Source organism: Rhipicephalus sanguineus, chromosome 9, assembly GCF_013339695.2.
Source record: "Rhipicephalus sanguineus isolate Rsan-2018 chromosome 9, BIME_Rsan_1.4, whole genome shotgun sequence".
Lineage (NCBI taxonomy): Eukaryota > Metazoa > Arthropoda > Arachnida > Ixodida > Ixodidae > Rhipicephalus > Rhipicephalus sanguineus.
The window spans coordinates 89,681,419-89,705,449 of NC_051184.2; the positions used below are offsets into that span (position 1 = coordinate 89,681,419).

The 24,031-nt window shown below is 45.9% G+C and overlaps 1 protein-coding gene across 2 annotated transcripts in view; it reads left to right on the plus strand.

Annotated features, from left to right (window-relative positions):
• LOC119405994 (multiple PDZ domain protein) overlaps positions 1–9,856 on the plus strand; it is a 352,266-nt gene extending 342,410 nt beyond the window's left edge. For both annotated transcript variants that reach the window (XM_037672815.2, XM_049419279.1), the window contains one exon: positions 3,452–9,856. In XM_037672815.2, the coding sequence (XP_037528743.1) occupies positions 3,452–3,821 (370 nt within the window). In that variant the 3' untranslated portion in view covers positions 3,822–9,856. The remainder of the gene's footprint in view (positions 1–3,451) is intronic.
• Positions 9,857–24,031: the final 14,175 nt, after the last annotated feature.

A 24,031-nucleotide genomic window follows, 5' to 3' on the forward strand; every position in this document is an offset into this window, starting at 1 on the left:
CTGCTTTGGCTTGTAACAGTGGGATTTCACTGGATCGGATTCCAGTAGTTCCCTCTCCTTAGTCACACACCACCGGCAAGAAATGAGGTGTGGGGGTGCTATCACCCTCTGCAGTCGTTTTTGCCTCATGGCACCTGCGTGTCGTAGTTAGCTTCGCCGCTGAACGAGAGATGATGCTGTGCTCGCACGGTATGTGCCGCCTGGCGGGGAGCAAGGTTACGCGGGCGCATGAGGAAGAGCTCTTTCTCTTTTTTTTGGAGGCTTGGCACGGCTGTGGACGGTCGTCTCTTATGGGAGGTCTATGGGGACAATTCTGTGGCTTGGTCTCACTAGAGTTACTGTATATCCCCTTCAGGTGCCAATTATGATGCACTGTCTACGAATGTGTCAAATTCACATACCTAATTCCAAGGCACTCGCTATTACATTTCAAGAAAGAAAATGAAGTAATGTGTTGTTTTGTGTGAGTTTCAGTAATTAATTGTAAATAGCATGTAATTAAGTACTTCTGCAGTCAGTCGTGATCTATTTTGACATAAAAATAATGAAATAATAGGTGTGCGTTGTTGCATTCATTTCAAGAAAAGAAAAGTAATACTTTTGACGTTAGTTCTGGAACGCGGTACGTCCAACAACCCATCGAACATCATAGTGCACTTCACCAAAGTCATCGGCAACACTCATACTCAGCACACCGAGGTTAAGTCAAGACATATCAACTGTGCAAAAGGTTCAAATCATCTACAATGAGCAACGTACCTTGCTCTCTTTTGGCCACAAGTTGACACAACTAGCATAAACAAGTTGCATACACAAACGTAGCCACCACCGCTGAAATGGATATGCTACCTTTAGGTAGCAGAGTTGTGCATAGGTCTGTCTAGCAACCACAGCTATGCGGCAAAGCTGCACTTCGTTTTTGCAGACAACATGTCTACTGTGTCACCGATCGACATGCCTGGCGTGTCGCAGACTGCTGCTTTACTTTATTGTCAATGAATAGTGTCAATCTAGTTCTCTTTAGCGGCATCTTCAAGAAATGCAAAAATTAACTTGAGCGTCAGCTTCTCCGCAATGCATGGTTGCTAGCGGCATATTTGGAAGAGAGACGCACAACTCTGCTACCTAAAGGTAGCATATGCAGCAACTCTAGGTCTCATGAACACCTGTCATGAGTCGAATGTCGGCGAAGCCGCATTCGCGGTACATTGTATGTGTTATGTTGTTGTGTTAAGTTCTGTGTGTTATATTGGCATTATATTGGGTTATTTGGCACGTTGTTTCTGATATTCCTAAGATTCGGCTGGTGAGCTCGCCGTTATGTAAAAGCTGTTTAATAAATTTCCACATGTTTGTTGCACGACGGGTGAACTGTGTCCGATTGTTCCGAGAACGGCTCTTTCGAGACCCCACAGCGGTAGCAAACAAAATCAAGATATGCACTTTACAGGGATGTAGTGCTGGGGAAGTCACGTCTGATGTCTGTTCCTCACAGTAGATATTGCTTTTCACTCGAACGCGGCTGCCATTACAAAATTCGGTCCCAAATCTATTTTAAAAAGCATTGAAGTACTGCTTGTTGCACATTAAGTGGATTCATCAGAAAGGCTAGAGGTGTGTTAAAGCTTCTGTGTTTGTTGATTGAAATTTGCCATTGTCTGAAACTTGTGTGTTCACTTCTTTATGCTGCGCAGGAACCTCAAGGTAAGCAGCTAATGCACATTGGCTTTTGCTGCGGCACATCACTTTCGCATGTTTAACATTACGTGCTGGAACTTGCTGCCTTGGTAAACGTTGTTACCAAATTTTATGAAGATGGATAAATCATTTAGCTCGGAATTCAGTGCATGAAATTTGATGCGATGTATTGCATTTTGAATGAAGTGTGAAAGTCTACGGATTGCACTGAGCAAACTTTTATTGGGCCTTCAGCATTTTCTTCTAAATATCTGTCGAAAATCACTAAACTAGATGAAAAACTTGGGCATCAAGCTGAAAACTCTGCAAGTTGTAAATGAAGATGGTTCCGCAATTCTGTGAACTAAGAGGCCCTGAAACACTTTTTCAACATGGTCAGATAACGGTGCCGATCGGTAGTCGAAGCTTCTGAGAACACGCGAGCCAAACGTTATAGTAGTGCTGCATGCAGCCTGAAATTTACAATTAATTCACAAAGTCAGCTAGAAATCTTTCCCTCTTCTCTCGACAAGTGATGTCATATACCCAAATGACCACGCCATATACCCAATTTCACAGCCGTTGGCTGATTTGAGCATCGCGAGCTGCATAGTTCCCACGGCTGCTGCGGGAAGCCGCCACGTGCCCGCGTGCGCGCTTGCGATCACACTTAAAGTAGGTCACGTGTTCGAAGAAAAAAAAGCGCTCAAGGTCACGATGCGCGCGTGACGTAACTTCTTTCCCTCGTGCCATCCCTCCCTGCTTAGCTTCCAGCATGCTCGTCGGGGCGAGAGAAAAGAGAAAGCAATCACAGCATGCGACAAATCTCTGTAACTCCACCCGTACTTGACGGATTCTAAAGAGTTTTGCGGTGGTCGATTCGTGAGGCAGTTAACTTATTTAAAAAAGCCACTCAATGGTTACTTGGAAAAGTGTTGCAGGGCCCCTTTAGGAACATATAAAGGAGATGGAATTGATGTACTAGTATATTGAAACCGCTCTTGAACATACCACTAACCTGTAAGTAAGGCAAATAATTTGTGAGTTAAGACTTTCACGGAAGCCTAACCTGTAAGCTGTAATGTCATGTATATCATGTTTATCCAGTCAGATCCAGAGCTACACTTGTATCCTCTTTTGGTGCAGTTTTACATGTAGGCATCACGCTTGGAACTTTTTGTGGCACGAGCACCGCGCGACAATATCGTTTCTCGTGCAGTACTTCCGCTTCACCTACCGACTTCAGGTTCAGGTAAAATCTGTGAAAAATAAAACATACAAAAAGATTGGCTGCAGTTAGGTTTTATAATAGATATGATATCAGAGCACAAGTTTAGTTTGAAATAGTTTTAAACATAGCCGGCTAGCAAACTCTGTCATGCTCATGTGATTTGTACAATAGATCGAATGGCGGCATCACTTAGAATGAACTTGTCACTTGCAGGAGTACTGGCGTTATATTTTCAATTATTAATTTTTCTTGTACTAAGTTGAACCTAGGCTTCTCTGCCCTAGAAAAAATATGTGGCAGGCCTCAAGACACCCTTAGTTATTAATTAAATAGCTCTCCTGGGGCCAGTTTCGCTTTTGTTCCCCAAGAGGTTATTGTGTCGTGTTGTCATGGTAAAGATGGTCACCTGTTCTTGTTGTGAATGTTAATGTAGCTTCATCGGATATGACCGAGTAGGTGTTTGCCATTTTACACAGTTGTAGGCTCACGCATGGAGTGGCACGCACATTAAGGGACGTTTTGTTGTCCCCACTTTGCACGCAGCACTGCTAACGGACCCATGACCGTGACCCTGGAACGAGGCTCAGAAGGCCTGGGTTTCAGCATCGTCGGCGGTGCGGGGTCGCCGCATGGCGACCTCCCCATCTACGTGAAGACAGTGTTCGAAGAAGGTGCCGCGGCTCGCGACGGCCGACTGCGCCGCGGACATGCCATTCTGTCGGTCAACGGCCACTCGCTGGAAGGACTGTCGCACCAGCAAGCCGTCGAACTGCTCCGCGACGCCCGCGGAACCGTCGAACTCGTTGTCCTCGACACGTCGGTCTTGGAGACGGCAGCGCCAAGCCCCGCGCAGAGTCCGACGACGACAACGCCGCCGGCATCGCTGTTTGCCGTGACTGATCATTCATCGTGATGACGATGAACATGTGGTGTGCTACTCGGTGAAGTGCGTGCAGCAACGTTGAAGTGCTACCTTTGTGCACATTGTGGCAGCAGTGTTATCCGCCGGTAAGGCCACGTGAAGCCTTTCCTCGTGCAACAAAAAGAAAAACTGATGTGGAAAAGAAGTCACTGCCCACCCAATGCACTTGGGAAATCTTTTTCTCCTTGCAAAAACAGGCGCGCCTGCAGTGCACACGTTTTCAAGGGTACAGCTCGCTTTATTTTCCATCTCTGTTTTGATCTTAACACTCCTACAAACACAATCCATGCAGCTGTGTCAAGCGTGCCTTTATCCAGACGAACGGGGGGAAAAAGACAGTACATCTCTTTAATTTTGCGTATGCGACTGAAGTGAGTGCGTGAATTCCTTGTTTTTTCCCCTCCGGGCAGGTTCCCGGATTGTGCGTAAGCCATGGCTTTGCAGGTGCCATTGAAGTTGTGTCATTGCCTGGTGTGTTTTTTTTTTCTTTTCATCTTTCACCAGTGTCACTGTAGGTACCTCGCACTTTCTTTTAGTGTCTCGTTACCGTCATTTTAGTTAGGGTCATTATCACTTGTACTGTCGCTTCATCTAGAAACTGGTGCCGAGGGGGGAGTCGAGTGCCGCGGGGTGCTTGTTGCGTTGTTCGACGATGTTCAAAGAGACGTCTTTTCTCTCGTTGAAGGCCATGGCATCTCTTTTGTTACTTCTTGGATGCTCTTGCATTTTCTTCACCTGCTTCTTTGGAGTCTCTAACAGAATGCCCCGTGCACACGAAACAAAGCTTAATGCATGAAATTTGTGCAAACAGCCTCGAAAGAAGCCGATTGATACAAGAACAAATGTGCTCTAAGCAATCGGATCTGCTTTAAATATGGGCAGAGGTGGAACAAAGAGGTGTTTGAGGCCCTCCGACAGATAACTACCGTAATCAAGAGATAAACAAAGACATGTGAGGTACATTTGCATGCACGCATGGCCATCGCTCCTTCTTCTCCTTCACCTAAACACAGAGAAGCGCAGCTGTTTCTTTTTTTCTTTCTAATTTTATCGGAGATGCTACATGGGACCATTGAAGTCGAGTTCGGTCAATCCCTCCATCACCGGTGAATACGTTGGCAGTTTCGCGGCATTTTCTTAGCGGGCAGACGTACCTGCCCAGGCGACACAACTAAACTTCCCGGATCATGTTGTTGTTTGCATCCTCCCTCTTTTTGAGATGGTTTAAGTCGTCGTCGCGAGGGAAGTACCCCACGAAGGGGTTATGGGGATGACTTTTCCTGAGCACTTTGGGGGGGCCCCTGCGCTGAGCGTCGCGGTAGTTGTAAATCTCTGGGTGCCATCGTTCGGGCCACACTTCTTGCAGCTTTGCACTCAATGGGACCAAAAACCAAGTTGCACACGTCGAAAACACTCCACACATAGACACACAGACAACACTCGGAGAGTGCACGCTACACTGGTAGCGCACTGGAGTCGGGGAAAGCAACAGTCGAAAGGGCACCAGATTCTGCGTCCTCTGTTCATCTAGTGGGCAAAGTTGCAGTGTACTTGATTAACGCCTTACAAGCAAAAAAATCTCCCATCACTCATCTCTATCACGTTGGTGCCAGTTGGCGAATGATAACCAACGCCAGAATCAGACATAGTTGTCCATTTGGCGTGGACACGCGCAAAACGGGGTTTGCAGACGACGTCACGGAAGCAATTTTACTTCCCGAAACGCAGTCAAGGACCAAATACTATGTACGAATTGCATATCGTATCTGCCGCTCAAGAAGCCCAGAGAAGAATCTACACGGAAACTTTTAACGTAAACGCTTTCTTTTTCTTCTCTGCAAAAGCGAGCTTGATTTACTGTTACAGGTGTCGACGATAAAGTGTGCGCACTGCTGTTTAGAACAACAGAACCAAATATGCACTCATGTAACTCGTCATTAAAAAAAATATATCTCACATAGAATTCTGTATGGCCTAATCATCACCTGCTTAATCGAGTTTCTATTGTCAACTGTACCACCGCATTTACGATTTTTACGATAAGAGCATTGTCGGGGCATCGTGCCTGTTGAATGTGCTTTTTTTTTCCCGTGTAAGCAGGTGATGAATGTACTTGGATGTCGCGACATGTCCCGATAAAAAACAAACAAAAAAATTACCTAGAGGTAAACTGCGCATCTTGCATTTGTAGCGTTCGTCGCTGCAAAGTTTCGACCTTAGAAATTGTAAACTGCCTGCACTTGCAGTTATTTGATTACTGCGCCACCTCGCCCTTGATTTTTCTCATTTCTTAGACGGACTGTGATTTCGCACCGTGTACGAAGTTTTGCAGAGTTGGTGTCGCGTCTTGCGGTGCTTGCGAACCAGACAAAGTGTTGTGGAGTTGGATTCCTGAAGAAACGTAGCGTAGTGGCAGAAGTTATGACCATCGCTACTTCTTGTAATTAAATTTTAACGCTTCACATCAAGAGTCTCCCTTCTTGATAACAACCCTCATCTCATATTTGCTCCCAAGATTTTAAAGCGTTTTCTTTCACTGTGCCAATTGTTGGCTTTGCGCACGGTACAGATATGTCGGTTTTATTTTGTGCTCTTTTTAATGAATCCAGAGAGCATTTTTTAATACAGTCTACATTCACTGAATGTGTTAAGGTTTTCATTTTTGTGATTTGCTTGCGTTTGGAGCATGAAGTTTTATCGGTTGGTGCATTTTTATCAAAGCCTGTCTCATCGCTGTACTTTGAACAGTGTCTGATTCGCGTGCCATCAAATTTTGTTGCGGCGAGCACGACGCGTACACCTGCATTATGTACATCTATGAAAAGTTGCACTGTCAGTGCAGAAAACCACACATGTGACACACTTCGCCAAGTTTTTAGAAACACCACGTGAGCCTGAAAATACAGTTCTTTTGTAAGGACGATTGAATGGAAAGGGCTGTTGGAAAGACACGATTTTTTTTTCTCAAATTCGAACTCAGTCTGCTTCTGTTAATTCGACTATAGCAGAACAGATGGAACCAATCAAGTTCCCTGACTGGTTGAATTAAACCAGGCTGGGAAAGAAATGCCCAAACATGCCACTGCCGCGTTTCGCAGTATTGGCCAGATTGTGACGCTCACCCAGTTTTTACGGGCCCAAAGCTAAATACATCGCACACCCAATTTTAATGCACACCAAATTCTATGACGAAAATGTATTGTACTCCTAGTAGGATGAAGCCTGCATAGTTTACCGTCACACAACTGACAACTGAAATTGGATTTATGCTTAGTATTATCCTAAACAGCTTTTTATCATTGTCTGTAAAATGTAACATAACGCACTCATTGCGTCTGATGTTCTTTCTATGACCATTGTGCTGCGGTCGCCAACAAAATGGAGGCTACAGCTTAGGGCTGCAGCCACTTTACCAGTTCGTCTCGCGATGTACGCTTCTCAAGAGCAGCATGACTCTCTTGCCGCCACGTTACGTGAAATAATCTAACTTTTGAAAGAGTTTTCATAATTATAACCCAGAAAGTGACACATTGTCACTGCTATATACCACATAAATCTTTTTCTGCTGCTTGTTTTACGATGAGGATGGCTGAGACGATAACTCTGACTGTAGGCACTTGCCCACGCCACGAAATCGTTTTCAGTTTCACACCCAATTGTAAAGCACGTGTAATTGCCAACCAATTTTTATGTAAAAACGGCACGTTTTATAATCAGGCAGATGTGTTGCAAATCAGTTCTGCGAAATCATTCCGTGTGAGCTGTCGTTTTTGCTTCAACAAATCTCTTAAAGGCAGGGAGAAAACTGCAAATTTCAGCGTCATTGATCAACTTATTGACTCACCAAAACCAATCTGCTTGGCACGTGTGTGTTGGTTGGTGATGCTCAGAATATTATCCAGTGAAAACCGCTTGCAAGATCGAAATAACTAAACATTTGGGCACTGGCCAGCAAGTTAGCCTAAATTGATTTTTCAGGAGTTTCAGAAATAAGACTTCTGAAGTTGAGTCACGTGCATGATATTTTGTTGACATTATGCTTTTAATGGTGTAAGAATATTTGAAGGAATGTGCAAAAAATCAAGATTTATTTCTTTCAACACATCAGTCTTGTCAGCTAGGAAGCTCATAAACTAGCAAGTAATAGTATCTAGAGTTTACGTGCCAATAAACTAGCGAGATATGGAAAACAACCACAGCTCCCAGTTGCCCTAAACTAAGGCACTTGAACTGCACCATGTGCAAGGATCTTTTTTTTTTTTTTTTTTTCGGGGCAGGAAGCTCTCAGTAATCATAATCATATTAATATTCAGAGAACCCAAATACGAAATTTTTTATTCAAACACTTCGATTTGGAAGAAGCGTAGGGAGGCTGTTGGAAATTTCGAACATTCCCTCACTCCTAGTCATTGCGTTTTTGACACCATAGTCGTTGACTTTTTCCAAACACAAACACGGTTCCCAGTGCACATGCTAGGAGCCAGCGATCACACCTTACACATGAACGTACGTATAGACGAGTATTTCCAAAACTGACAGTGCCACAGCACAGTCAAATTCTGCACAAGTCGCGAGCAAACTGGGCGGGCTACACTTGCGCAACGATACCGCGTCAAACATTTGTGCTGTGTATAAGAAGGTGGGAAGCGAAGCTTTGGCAAAAAGCGCGTCCATTTTGTTATTTTTTTCTTCTCGTCTTCATCGCCGAGAACTACATTGAGGGCATCTTGGCGGGCGCTTCATGAAAGGCGCACATTACCTTGCTGCACTTTCCAGAGTTATTTCGTTTCTGTTGCCACTAATCGAGTATATCAGTGTGCTTCAAGCACCGAGAGCGTACATGCCAACGACATTGTAGATAGCATCACATTTTTTTTGTGCTCTTTCGTGCTCTCATGCTCAGTCGGCCAGACACATCCTGGTGCAATAGCATGCGTAATCGTGTGAGGGAGGTGAGCATGCTTTTAAATGTCATGTTATCCTGTTGCCAGATTTCGGGTTGAGGCATGCTGTTATCGTGTGTTTGGTCCTGGCTGTCAGGCCATGTCGGCTTTTCAGTGCAAGCCTGTTCGGTTATGCACTAGCATGTGAGTACTACCTCTGCTTGGTGCAGTGTTGCCAGCATGGGCTGATTGATCATTCGTGGCTGGAGAAATGGTTGGATTAGCGCAAGCACTAAATGCAGTTGAAGGAATTAACGTTAGCGCTGGCTTACAGAAGCGTAAAACAAATCCACTACAAAGCAACAACTCATTAGTTTACAAGCATAGCTGGTCCTGTCTATGTTCTCTTTGCATGCTTTTATTTGCGTAAGCACTCGTTTAGTGGGGGATGAAATCAGATCTCGAGTTTCCTTTTTCGAAAATTCTGCATCCTGTGTGTTACATTTGATATTAGGCTGCTGTAAAGGACTTCATAGTGTTTGCACATATTTAGGATACTTTTGTTATGCACCCTACATTTCTATATTACGAGGCTGCCCACTTTTCAGTAATCATTCGTTATTGGTAAACAGTTATGCAGTACAAAGCATGCTAAATCTTTAAGTGGTGTAAATTTAAACTGTGCAAAAATTTGTTGGTTGCTCGCCCCTAGTTTTGATCTCCTGCATACTTATATAGTACCTTCATTTAGTGTCCACCAGTGCTTCTTGTTAACAGCGGCATTGTGCAATAGCAGAAGAGGTAAACGACACAAGAAACAAATATTTATTTTCCACTATTGGCCCCCAAATGCACAAGGTGCAATGTCATGTGTGATACTCGAAATAAATGAAATGGTTTAAGATTTTCGTCAACTCTTAATAGGCGTACCGCTGCTTTTACCTGTGAAACGAATGGCCACTGTTCAGTGCCCTGTATGTTATTAGTGTTCCGTTTACTGCGTCCTGCACTTGTGTGGACTCTAATTGTTACTCCAGCCAGAATCGAGGTAGACTTGGGGAGCTGTTGATTCGATGCTAGAAGCAAGTGTTTTAATGAAAATTGTTTCACGAAGACTTAAAATAAAATGTCATGGTGTGGCAATGGTGTCTCTTTATGGCTCTCTGCTGAAAACACGCTCTGTAGATGTGAGTCGATCTGATGACAGCTGATGTGCTCTAAGCATGCGCATGTGCAGAGTCCTTCATGAGGGGGAGACAAGTTTCGCCGCATCATTCCCCCCGTCCCCTCTGCATTGGTCAAGTCGGAAAGAAAACAAGCTTCGCAATGGATGCAAAATTGAAAGTGAAACTAGGACCTGCTTCTCACAATGGCCTGCTTTCGAGGGGTAAAGGTGGGACATAAACAGTTCTTGAAATGCAGCATACATCAGGTGTCCTCCTCGGCCACCATTATCGTCAGAAACCTGCATGGCCATAACCTTGCACTCTAAACAATCACTGGACAGGTCTGAAGGAGCAAAAGTATGCAGCCAACCTGGCAACCCCCAACTTTGGTGATTGTAGGGAGGGAGGGGGTCTGGTTAGCAGCTGAAGTAGCTGTTGCAGCTTCTCACGAAAGGCAGAAGCTGAAACAAACAATAGCCACGTACCGACTGCTATTTGTACCGCAAGCACTGAACTCAAGTTCTACAGTCACTTGCGATCCTTACTTACGTAAGCAAGTGACTTACAGTCACTTACGATCCAAGGCCACTATGTCCTAGCGCTGGAGCTGAAATCGAGCACGTCATCAACGCCATAGGAGGACCTCGTCAGCAGGGGCGGTGCCATTGGGGGGCGCGAGCAGTGATGTTCCATCCTACGCCGGAGAATTCCCTTTTCGAGACATGAAAATTCCCTGTTTCAGGTAATGTGCGGCAGTGTGCCAACACACATGCACGCACACATATATAATTAATGGATGTGTGTGACATGTTTACGACTATTCAAGTCATGACTAGTGCCTCTGTTCCTGCGCAGCACAAAAGCATGGCCTTCGTAGCGTCGTGTCCTGTACATATGTGGTTTTTCAGTCGAACACCCAGTCAACAAGAAATCGCGCCATATAATTATCGGAAAGAAATTTTGAGATCTCTGCCTGTGCGCACGTGCTGCATGCTGCATAACCGATTGGAGGAATTCATGAAACAGCGCACAAAAGACGCAAGCTCGCCCACATAAAATAACGCGCGCACACCCTGCGCTGGTGTTTCCCTCATTTTTATATGTGCGTGACTGTGTCTTTTTTGCGCTGCTCCATCAATATCATGGCTCACAAACGAGCCCATTGTTCCATATTAAGCAGTTGCAAAAGCCGAAAGCGCACTGTGACTGCTATGTTTTTGTCATACTAGGCAAAATCACCATTGCTGAAATTCCCTGCATTATCGCAAAGATTCCCTTTCGATCAAAATGACGGCTGAAAATTCCCCGAAAAAGGGAAAATTCTCTGCACGGAACATCACTGGGCGCGAGGGGGCAGCCGCCACCCCCCCCCCCCCCCCCCCCCCCGGTAAAAAAAATCGTACGTGGCACCATCCCTGCTCGTCAGGAAACGCACAATTAAGACAAGAAAACTGGGCAACCTGCATGGAATTCCCAGCCATGGTTTTAAGAAAACACATCTCCTTGGTTGCAGATGCGTGCTGACTCTTCTGGTTATTAATGGCACTGCTGTTTTAACAGCGTCTAGCTGTTTATGCTTATTGTTTTGCGTCCGGTTTTCACAAAAACTTGGCGGGTATGCGCCACGTAAAGCGAATTTGTGCCAAATAAGCAGCTCCTAGCATAGCCATGGATGTGTAGTGATAGCCAATCGGTGTGTAGTGATAACCAATGGTGTGCCTGCAAGACGTGTGTTGGTTAACACGGGACTAGCACACTGCCCACCATCTATGGTGAGGCTATGTACGCGCATATTTCTAATGTTGATGCGCCGCGTGTATTTCTAATGTTGATGCGCCGCGTGTTCCCGTGTGAACTTGAAAAAAAAAAACAGATCACAACAAAATGAAGCTGCACATATCTTCAATCGATATACAATCATTAGCTAATCGATAATCGATCAATAACCAATAAATCCTGTAAGATGCTTGGATGTGCTTAGCATATGGCCCAAATACATGGCCAAAGCCTAGTGATAGCCATTTAATAACCACTGAATAACTAATAGATCAATAACCAATAATTTTTAGAAAATGTTTGGATGGCCTTAGCCTGACCCAAATGTATGGCCGATCAGAAGAGCTTGGGTGGGGGCTAGTTGGAACGTACTGTAGAAAAATTTTTTACCGCTGCAAAGTTGAGGACGAAAAAACATGGACAACACAGACGAAGCGCATCTAACAACTGAATTTATTGAACCAAGAAGGTCAAAAAGGAGAGGAATAAAAGACGTAACATACGAAAGAAAGGGCACTGTAGGCAAACCACGCATGAGCCAAGCATCGGTGCTATCTATGCAGTGAAACACGTGCATAAATCTAATTCAAACTTTACGTCTGTATCAATGAGGTCACTTATGATCCGATTACATTTATATTTGTGTCGCTAAACATGACTTTCCGTGAATGCTATAGATGGGGAGCTAACGCATGCGCCAAACTTCCCCAGACAAGTGTCATGTATATATAAATGTAATCGGATCATAAGTGACCTCATTGATACAGACGTAAAGTTTGAATTAGATTTATGCACGTGTTTCACTGCATAGATAGCACCGATGCTTGGCTCATGCGTGGTTTGCCTACAGTGCCCTTTCTTTCGTATGTTACGTCTTTTATTCCTCTCCTTTTTGACCTTCTTGGTTCAATAAATTCAGTTGTTAGATGCGCTTCGTCTGTGTTGTCCATGTTTTTTCGTCCTCAACTTTGCAGCGCTAAAAAATTTTTCTACAGTATGGCCGATACCTCCAAAAGCCCCAACAACGGGGATCAACTTTGGGCCGTCCAGAGAGCCCATGGTGCAGCAGGCTTATAGCCTGCCCTGCCCGTCCCAACGTGGGTGGAGTCCAGTGCACGATATAGTCGCGTCTCAGGACTATCTGTGAAGTTTGACCAGCCAATCTTGGAATAACCACCGATAGAACGATCAATAACCAATACATTACATAAAATGCTTGGATGAGCTTAGCCATGAGCCAAAAAATGCATGACCGATACGTTTTGATAACCGATCGACTATCGACAGCCAATGCATAAATGATCAGTAACTCACAAATTCTAGAAAATGCATGCCATGATCATGCTTACCCTAGCTGCATGGGCGTCAAGACGGCTGCGCAAAAGGGGCACTCCCCCCCCCCCCCCCTCAAGCCACATCAGCACTTGCTCTTCCATGCACCTATGCTACACCAGCGCTCTCCTCCTCCCCCAGCCGCGTTACAACACGGTTTCGCACACCCCAAAACAAAATCCTTCCGATGCCCATACCTAGCCGTACATATCGGTAGGCCACGAAAGAAAAGAAAGAGAAAAAAGAGAGAAAAAAAGAGCAAGCACAGCCATGTATAGCGGGAAAGGGAAGTGGGGAAGAGAAGGGAAAGATGACGTGAGAGGGTAAAGCATGGCATAGCAAAGGGCGGGAAAGGAAACTGAGGGTGAGTAGGAGGGCAATGCCACCAGCTCAGCTGCTTCCTGTATTCGACTAGTGTGTAGCTGCACCCCCCCCCCCCCCCCACTTTTCTTTCTTTTTTAGTCTGCGGGCTACAAATAATCGACAGCTGTGCAGTGTAAAGTGCTTCTCTTCAGAAATAAATAAAAATAATGACTAATTATGTTCACAATAACGGACACTCCTCTGTTTTTATCATCGCTGAATTAGGGTCAGTCCTTGTAAGCTTAATGCCAACTATTGGCCCCCCATAATAACGAGGTTAAAAGGTAAGGCCTTGCTCAAATCCTTTCATATCTTCCGCGTCAAATAACACAATATGAAAATACAGGTAGCTGCAGTCAATGATGAGTTTGGAGGGTTCAAACCCGCGTAATTAAGTATTTCGTTTTGTATGCGCATATATATACGCACACATACAAACGCGCGAAAATACCTAAATTTAAGGGTGATCGAACTGCCCCCCCCCCCCCCTCAGTCTACGCCCCTTTTGCTTACTAGGCGCAGAAAACTGATGTAGCTGGAGAAACTGGTGTGCCTGCAAGACGTGTGTTGGTTAACACGGGACTAGCACACTGCCTACCGTCTGGTGAGGCTATGTACGCGCATATTTCTAATGTTGATGCGCCGCATGTTCCCGTGTGAACTTGAAAAAAACAGAGATCACAACAAAATTAAGCTGCACTATTAATCCTCAACCAGATTTCACTCTCTGAAGCCGGACTAATCAATTTCGGTCCGCAGCTTCAAGGAAATATCTCTGCTTTATCGTTTAATGTTCCTACTGACTTGTTGTCCGGATGTTCCAAAATTACTCGGCATTTGGCAAGAACTCTGTCCATTTTACGTAAAATATATGCAGACACACTGAATTTATAATTTATGCATTTATTTGCTACTAACCTCTGACATGAAGACCAAGCAACATGATCGAAGAAAAAAATAGTACAGAAGGAAATGCAGCGAGGTTAACCCGTTTGGGACAACTGGTTTGCTACCCTACACATGGGAACAGGGTGGGGGAGATTGAAAGATGGATAGGAAAGCGGCAGGAAGACTGCACATAACACAGTACATACGGTCAGCCATAGGCGTGCGCACTGGAGGGGGCAGGGGGGCGGCCGTCCCCCTATTCACCGAAGAGGGGGGTCGCAAAGTCAGCCCCACACATTGACATAATAGGGACGGGGGGGGGCGCAATGTCAGCGCCAGACATTGACATAATAGGGACGTGGGGGGGCGCAATGTCAGCGCCATACATTGACATAATAGGGACGTGGGGGGCGCAATGTCAGCGCCATACATTGACATAATAGGGACGTGGGGGGGTGCAATGTCAGCGCCATACATTGACATAATAGGGACGTGGGGGGCGCAATGTCAGCGCCATACATTGACATAATAGGGACGTGGGGGGCGCAATGTCAGCGCCATACATTGACATAATAGGGACGTGGGGGGCGCAATGTCAGCGCCATACATTGACATAATCGGGACGTGGGGGGCGCAATGTCAGCGCCATACATTGACATAATAGGGACGTGGGGGCGCAATGTCAGCGCCATACATTGACATAATAGGGACGTGGGGGGCGCAATGTCAGCGCCACACATTGACATAATAGGGACGTGGGGGGCGCAATGTCAGCGCCATACATTGACATAATAGGGACGTGGGGGGCGCAATGTCAGCGCCACACATTGACATAATAGGGACGTGGGGGCGCAATGTCAGCGCCATACATTGACATAATAGGGACGTGGGGGGCGCAATGTCAGCGCCACACATTGACATAATAGGGACGTGGGGGGCGCAATGTCAGCGCCATACATTGACATAATAGGGACGTGGGGGGCGCAATGTCAGCGCCATACATTGACATAATAGGGACGTGGGGGGCGCTGCGACGAAACTTCGCCCCCCCCCCCCTGAAGGGGAACCCTGCGCACGCCTATGCGGTCAGCCACACTCCGTCACTCTTGCGTGGTGCGTGCGATTGTCCAAGTCCGTTTCTTTTCAAATTCGAAGTAATACCTTGGTACCCTTCAGCTGCGATATCTTCTGTCGACATGTAAAAATGCTTTCAACATACATTGGTCTATTGTCAAAGTGCGCTAGAGCGGACGCCACGGGGGACGGTATCGAAACATTATATCCCGGACAGTCGCACAGAGTGTGCTGTAGCGTCTCGTCGCAACGACAGGAAGCTCAAAGAGCGTCGCCGGCAAAAGCCGTCTCGAAAAAAGCCGACTCGACGGCAAAAGCCGTCTTCTTTTTCTTCTCTGTCGATGCATTGATCTTCCCTCGCCACTTTCCGGAAGCTTTGTGCACCTAACGTGATTTTGCACTGCCTCCAGGATCGGAGGTATGCAAGCTTTCAGCACCTCACCTGGCTCCGTGATCGCTGCCTCCGTGATCGGCCCATCTTTGATCAAGCGTCGATGTCATGTGATGTATCATAATGTGACTGTGCCGTCACGCTATGTGACGTCATAGTGGCGTAAATTTTTGTGATCTGTGACGTCATGAGGATGTCATATGGTGACGTCTTCCCGTTATGATGATTTTTTGCATCACTCATGTTGGCGCCGACGCCGCGGGACGGCGACGGTCGATTTTCGCGTTCGATGAGGCATCTCTATCACCTTAAAAACTCTGCTCGTAATACGGTCGTTTCTGTTCTGTTTCGCAGCAGGCTTAGGCATAAAATTAAAAGGCGTGCTGCCTTGTCTGCATTTAATTACCTTGAGTTCTAACTAGTTTTCAAATCGACCAAACGAGAACCCCGCATGCGCGGACGTGCCTGCTCGCATGGACGCCGCCGTGTCCGGTGCAAATAGCTTAGTTAATGCAAAGCTACTAGCATGGCTTGTTAGCTCAATGGCTAAGGCACTGCAGCTACTGAGCGAGTGGTACACGGGTCGAAACTCGACGCTGTAAACGTCTTTCTTCTTGACTTTTAGTTCAATATTTCTTTTTATCGAGGGCATCTGTATGCGCATTACACGTCGACTGACAGATCTTCTTGGTCAGTCCACCAAGAATGCATATTAAAAGTCAGTGTGACATAATAGGCATTAAAATTTCACTTCTAGTCAGCTGCAGCTAATGAATTGTCTTAAATTTACTGTTACCACTCGCCTTTTCTTTTATTTCTACTTCTACTGGAGTTTGCGAAATTTGTTCCATTGAGGAATTAAATTTGCTTACATTACAGGAATTACTTACTTAAATTCAGGAACAACTGTACATGTTCGCTTTAAATGTATTATTGGTTGTAGTTAACACAGCTCAGATATGAATTTTTGTTGAGCCAGATCGATACCTGTAAATTAACATACACAAGTTGTTCTACGTTTAGAAGGCAACCTCTGCGAAAAAACTGACGACCTAAATCGAAACCCGCTGAATACAATTGCTACACCTTAACATTTTTCTTTTGATTGAAATAAACCCCAACAAATTGGGATCGGTAGTCGCCGAACAACGATTCATCCATTCTTATGCATTTAAATTGGAACCTCCCCTTGAGCTGAATTTTTCCCTGATGCGTTTGCTTGACCCCAATACAACCCGAAAAGCATTCGAGGAGGTTGAGGTCCTTATCACCCGCGATAAGGCCCAGCTTTTGTCTGACGTCTTTGGAAATCTTGTATTTTAGGGCCGAAGCTCCTTAAGGCGGCGCCCGTTCGTCCCTCGTAGTTGTAGTCGTAGTGCGTAACCAGTCGTAACGCTAGTACCAGATCTCAACCTCCAAGGTGGTGCCGGTGGGAGATTTTTCCTGTGCGTTGTTGAACAATAAAAAATTTAACTAAAAGCCGAATTCTTCTGTCTCTCTTTCCCCCTTAGCAGCCATTGGCATGTTCCAGTAGGAAACGTTAGTAGAAGTAGAAGTGTAAGTGTTAGCTAAAAGCCGACTTCTTCTGTCTCTCATTCCCATTAGCAGCTATTGTTTACCTCCAAGGTAGTGCCTGGTGAGATTTCTCCTGTGCGTGATTAAACAATAAAAATTTTGTTCAAAACGCCGTTGACTGATGAAATAAACCAACGAAAGACGCCAGATGTTTCGTAAAAGCAAAACGAAAGAACGCCAGATGTTTCTAAAGCAAAACGAAAAGACGCCAGCTGCTTAACGAAAGACGCCAGATGTTTTCTAAAGCAATGGTTTTCTAAACAATGAAAATTCACAGCGTACATGTAAAATTAAAGTGAGCTGCAAGTCGTCATAACTCATCGAACCTTTAGTATAAACGCGCCTGATCTCACGTCGGTGATGATGTACTGGGCAGAATTCACGGAAGATTCACGGTTTACCGATGAACCTCCGCAGCTTCGCCCACTCATCATCATTCACTCCGTGGATATGCTGTGATTTTTTTTTCGATTTTTCAAAGGTTCTTCACATTTCGAAGAAATTCATTTTGGTCGAATTTCTGACCAATATCGTAAGGCTTTAGAAATCTTGTATTTTTAGATTTTTCAAAGGTTCGTCGCAATATGAAGAAATTCATTTAGACTGAATTTCTGACTAATATCGTAAGCCTTTAGAAGTCTTGTATTTGTCGATTTTTCAAAGGTTCGTGGCATTTCGAAAAAAATTCATTTTGATCGAATTCCTGAGCAATATGGTAAGCCTGTAGCCTTTGAAAATCTTGCATTTTTGGATTTTTGAATGGTTCGTCGCATTTTGAAGAAATTTATTTTGATCGAAGCCTTTGGAAGCCTTTGAAAAACCTTGTCTTTTTCAAAGGTTCGTCGCATTTCGAAGAAATTCATTTAGATCGAATTTCTGACCAATATCGTAAGCCTTTAAAAATCGTGTATTTTTATATTTTTCAAAGGTTCGTCGCATTTCGAATAATTTTATTTTGATCGAGTTCCTGACCAATATAGCAAGCTTGTAGCCCTTGGAAATCTTGACTTTTTCAAAGGTTCGTCGCATTTCGAAGAAATTCAGTTTGATCGAATTTCCGAACAATATGGTGAGCCTATAGCCTTTAGAAATCTTGTATTTTTCGAAAGCTGGGATGTCTTGAATTTGATTGTTGTGGCTTTTATTGGTACCACAACAGCTACAGTTGAGCTGTTCGGCAAAACGGAGCCGTCGGTGTGGACGTGTATATAGCATAGCCTTGGTACTTCTCATATAGCTGGAGCAAAGCGAGCTGTTTTTTTTAAATGCGAATGCATTTCTTAGTCGGGCTATGTCAGGCGTCCGGCGTTGTCCGCGGCGCCCTCTCTCATAGCAACAGCTGCGGGCGCGCGCGCTTATCCTCGCCCCTAGCAACCGGAGCATGTGGTGCGAGAGAGTGTAGGAGAGGGTAGGTGCAGTTGTTCGCCGCTCCTTCTCTCGCCGTTCGCTCTCTCTCCTCCCTGCGCCCCACTCTCCCGTCCGCTCGCGCCTCACTCTCGACCGTTCGCTGGCTGGGCGCCTCTCAAGGCGATGACAGAAGTCGGTGAAGGCGGATGTCTGACGGCAACGGTACCCTCTCTCGGCGCAGGAAATGCATTCGCATTTCCTCACGATTCCCTTCGGGGAGGTGGGAGCATTTTTTTTAAGCTTGTGACCACTGCGGAAGTGATGCAACGATTCAGCATATTCTGTGCGACTGTCTACAGTACTGTTAGCAGAGGGAGTCGCTTTGCAACGCGCTCGATAAATTGGACGACCGAACTCTTTCGGAAGAAAGAATCCTGCGCCATCGACAGGACTTAAATTCACAGAAGGCTGTCCAGACGGTACTGCGCTTTCTGGGTTCGATAGGTCTATCAAAACGGCTCTGACTGGAACGTCCTGCATATGTGCATGTACATATGTGCATTTACAATTTTTAGGAGCTGGCTCGCCAGGTTCTTAAGCTGGGGCAATGTCCCTCGCTGTAAGCGTAACCTTAGTTCCAGAGGCGACCGTTACAGGCACAGCTCGCGCGAACGAGAAGTCTTCTTCCTCTGTTCATCGAGGGGGGGGGGGGGGGGGGCGCCTTGATGATGATATTAACGCAGGCAAAACCACATATAGCATGGCCAACTGTAGCATGCGGCGCTCGCTCCACTACGGCAGTACGCCTCGATACTCATAACATGGCCCCGGTGGTCTATAGTGGTTATGGCGCTCGACTGCTGACCAGAAGGTCGCGCGATCGAATCCCGGCCGCGGCGGCTCCGTTTTCGATGGAGACGAAAATGCTTGAGGCCCGTGTACTTAGTTTAGGTGCACGTTAAAGAACCCCAGGTGGTCGAAATTTTCGGAACCCTCCACTACGGCGTCTCTCATAATCATATCGTGGTTTTGGGACGTTAAGCCCCAGATATTATTATTATTATTATTATTATACTAATAACATGAACGAAGAAGATAAGGCGGCGGTGCGGAGGGCTCGCAAGGCAGCAGCATGCGGGCTCGCCGTCAAGACCCTGCGTTGAGAGCTCGCGAGGCTCCAGAGACGTCAGCGTCGTGCGGACCCCGAGATACAAGCCCGCGAAGCCGAAGCAGTGCGGAAGCGGCGGCAAGAGAACCTCGAAACGATACGGGCGCGGGATGCAGCGGCCGAGCGCCGAAAGCGGTCGCTACCTGAAGTTGGTGGCGCCGACGCGCACTTCAAGTGCGATTTCCTCGACCACACGTTCGGCCACAGCTGCAAGGTCTGCGACAGCTTGTGGTTCGACAACCACCGGACCACAATCGCTACTATAACAACGTGTCACGTCTTTATATGACAGTAGAGGAATTGTACGGAGCATTCACGGTTTACCCGATTATCTCCGAGCCAGCTCCTCAATCATCATTCACTTCGTGAACATGGCGTGATTTTTCGTTCACAACCAATGACACCGCCGCCGACCCTGACACAGGAATTTCTGAGAAACGAGCTCTTTAACGCTATCGCGTTAAAAAGGCGGTTGCAACGTTGAGTTTCCACTAGTCAACCACTCGCTCAGTAGCCGAGTGCGTTACCCATTGAGCTAGGGAAGGCACGTAGTGGACCCGTTCATTATCTAAGCCATTTGTACCAGCTATGGCGGCGTCCAAGCGAGCATGCACGTCTGCACATACGAAAGCGAGAATGCCACAGTAAAATGTGGCGTTTTTTTTTCTAAAAAAGCCAAAAGTACTTTAAATGAAACTGAGAAAACCGCACTTTTTTGCTACTGTCAATATGGTCTGGCCTACTCCAACAATTTTTGGCCAGTGTGTTCCTGTCCCCTATATACCTCAAACCAATATTGCGGCTAAAATCTATATAGCCCACTATCGTCGGTATTCAGGAGTAAACTTTGTGTTTGGCTCTTATAGACTGGAACATTTCATTTGGGCTTGAATTAGCGCGTAAAAGACGTCTAAAGCGATTCGAATGTACGGTATAGCAATATTTTGCGGTAAAATTAACATCATCCTTGTGCTTCCGTCGGTGCCGTCCTCCGTCGCATGCGCGTAATGGCGATGACTAGACTTGAAGAGCGAGTGGTCGTTCCTGGCGAAAGGCGCGCTATTCTGGACTGCCGGCAGCGTTTTCTTGTTCCTGGCATTTATAGGAGGCCTTGAAAAGTGCTCCAGCTCTTCTTCTGAGCTCGTTTTTTTGCCAAGCCGTTTCGGATGACTTGTTCTTCAAGGAATAGATCGGTGCCCAATATCTTCATTTCATATATCTTTTATTTCAAACATACCGTGTTGGAGCGAAAGAAGGACATGGTACTGTAGCGCTAAACTCGAAAAGAAACGCTAAGAGACAAAAAGAAGTAGGAAAGACGGCCTCTTACTCTTTACATTCGAGTTTTGCCCTATAACATCATGTACATCAGTAAGTGCCAAATCGCCCTAGAAAAACTAATTGTGGAACGTAAACACGATAGGAAAGCAACGAGGACACAAATGAAAGATATTAGATGAGACAATCTTGGTTGTTTTGGTCACGATTGATGACGCAGCGCTGGTTTAATGAATGTGGTTTGATTGAAACAGGTGAAGCATTTCGCTCGTTTTTGATTAGAAACTGCCTTTTTGAGTTCACATTACAATCAGGAATTGCCCCATTTTGATTCCAACTGTTTTAGAAGTTAAATATACTCAGGCACGCTTTACGCCCCCGTGAAATTTGGGACAGTTTCGGTTTCTGCATTTGGCTCTTTAAAAAAAAAACGCCACAAACAATAATTATTGTGATTGTCAGGGACGCTATGGTGGACGGCTGCGGAAATTTCGACAGCCTGGATCGGGTGGCTAGCCTGGATTTCTTTAACGTGCACCTAAAGCTAAGTGCACGGGCCTCAAGCATTTCGCCTCCATCGAAATGCAGCCGGGATTCGATTCCGTGCAGGGGCATAGCCAGAAGTTTCTTTCGGGGGGGGGGGGGTTCAATTATACTTTATGTATGTTCGTGCGTGCGTTTGTATGTGCGCATGTATATATACGCAAGCAAAAGTGAAAAATTTCGGGGGGGGGGGGTTAGACCCCCCCAACCCACCCCCTCCCCCCTGGCTACGCCCCTGATCCCGTGAGCTTCGGGTTAGTAGTCGAGCACAATGACGACAAGGCTACCGCGGCGGGTAATGTTCGTGGATTGGTCTGGAGGTCGGGTGTGTGCTCGCCCTCCTTAAAAAAAAAAAGAAAAAGAAATCCTGCACTAATGCATTTCTTGTGCAGGTCTTGGTATAGTTCTAAATCCTGCGCTTAGTGCAGCTCCACCACCATGAAACGTGAAGAAGTGCGTAACACGGGCAACCCAGCGATTCCCTTGGAAATGTTCCCTCGGAAATCGTGCCCTTGCCACCGCCTCGCAATCGGGCGCTGCCCGAGGCGGTGGCGCCCTCTCTTGCGAGGCGCGGGTATCAGCCAGATGTTTCAGAAGCGTTTTCCGCGATTTTGGGTCAATTATTGCGATTAATCCTTGGTTCTTTCTGTAGTTCATGTTAATTTAGACCTTGTTTATATTGCACTGATTTTGAGCATTGTTAGTCTTGTTTGGGCCTGTATTGAGCACTGAGTGAACATGCGACACGAGACAGTGGATGAGGTCGGGCCCCTGAAGTGCTACGCACTAAGAAGTTCCTGTCGCCGGCCCTGCAAGAAAGAATTCCTAAAAGGACGGCGACAGCAATTTTCACCTTTAGAAGGAGTTGCAATGAAAAGGCCCCTACGGCACTGGCGTAGCCAGGTGTGTGTGTGGAAAGGGGTTAGGGAGGTTATGGGGTTTCACCCAACCCCACCCTTCTTAAATTCAATTTTACATGTGTATACATACACGTGCACATGCAAACACATCCACTAATGCACAGAAATAGTTGAACCCCCTTCGCCAGCTCCGAGAAACACACACACACACACACACACACACACACACACACACACACACACACACACACACACACACACACACACACACACACACACACACACGCACGCGCGCGCGCGCGCGCGCAGAGAAAACGCAGTTGGGTACTTCGAAATAGACGTTTATTTGATTTCATTCAAGTTGCCTTCCCCTTAACCAGGGAACACATCAACAACAAGGTTTCCAAAACAGCAAAACGACATCGAAAAATGTAAAAAAAAAATCACTCCTTAAGCAACACACTTAAGAAAAGCGCGAACAGTAATAGGCATGGTCCACAAGAAAAAGAGAGAGAGAGGGAAAGAGAACAACCTCTTACAATCGTGCCCGCGGAAACGTACAACAAGGAGATTTTGTAAAGAACAATTTTTTTTTTTCAGACAAAAAGATCAGTATTCGAGATATAGGCGCGTGTTATGCGTATCGCTTCATATATAAAGAGGACGATTCCGCTACGTGTGTAGTATACATGCATATATACGAATGTTGTCGAAGGCACTCCCGTTGAGCAATAGACGAAAAAGGCACACGGATTCCCGGCACTGATTATCGACACGTCTCTGTAAAAATCGACTTGTCGCTAACATATCTCAGATAACAACGCGCAGTTTTTTTTTTTTTTTGATAAGGCAGCCAGTGAAGCTTGTTTTTTTTTTTTTTCTTTCGAGGCACACGTGACACGAACACGCGCAAGGACAGAGACCGATAGTACTCTAACAAAAAAAGAAAGAGTACGAAACAAGGGAACACGAAATGCCACTTTGTCTACATGAAATGACTCGCCCACAGGAGCCAAGAACTGTACTGTTTACTGATGGACCAGGTTGTGCCTCCCGTTTCAATGACGTAACACTTCGACGAAGTACGGGGGACAAGTCTTATCGAAAAAGCAGACTGATTCGTTCGACCTAAAGCGATGACGTCAGCCACCAATCAGGAGGCTGCGATAAGATTTCGCCTGTCAGTCAGCCGCTGATTGTTGTCCGTTGTCTGCTACGTTCGAAACGCACCGAACGGCTGGGAAAGACAATACACGTCCGCGAATACACTGACAAACTCGACGAAGGCACTCAGATAATCACGGAGCGATGTTACCACCACGAGAACATTGAACTGTACCTCGCAATAGTGTCGACAACGATTCGAACCTAAGACCTAGGAAAGACGGCCGCAGTCTTCCGCGCATCTCCACCTGAATCTCTCACACACACAGCAACTGCATCACAAGCAACATAAAAAACGTCGTTACAGTGAGGCAACCATGGTCGAAACGTCTGCTCCCGCCTTACCTTTGAACGAATCCGTCACAGCTGCCAAAACACTTCTGTTTCATTTGG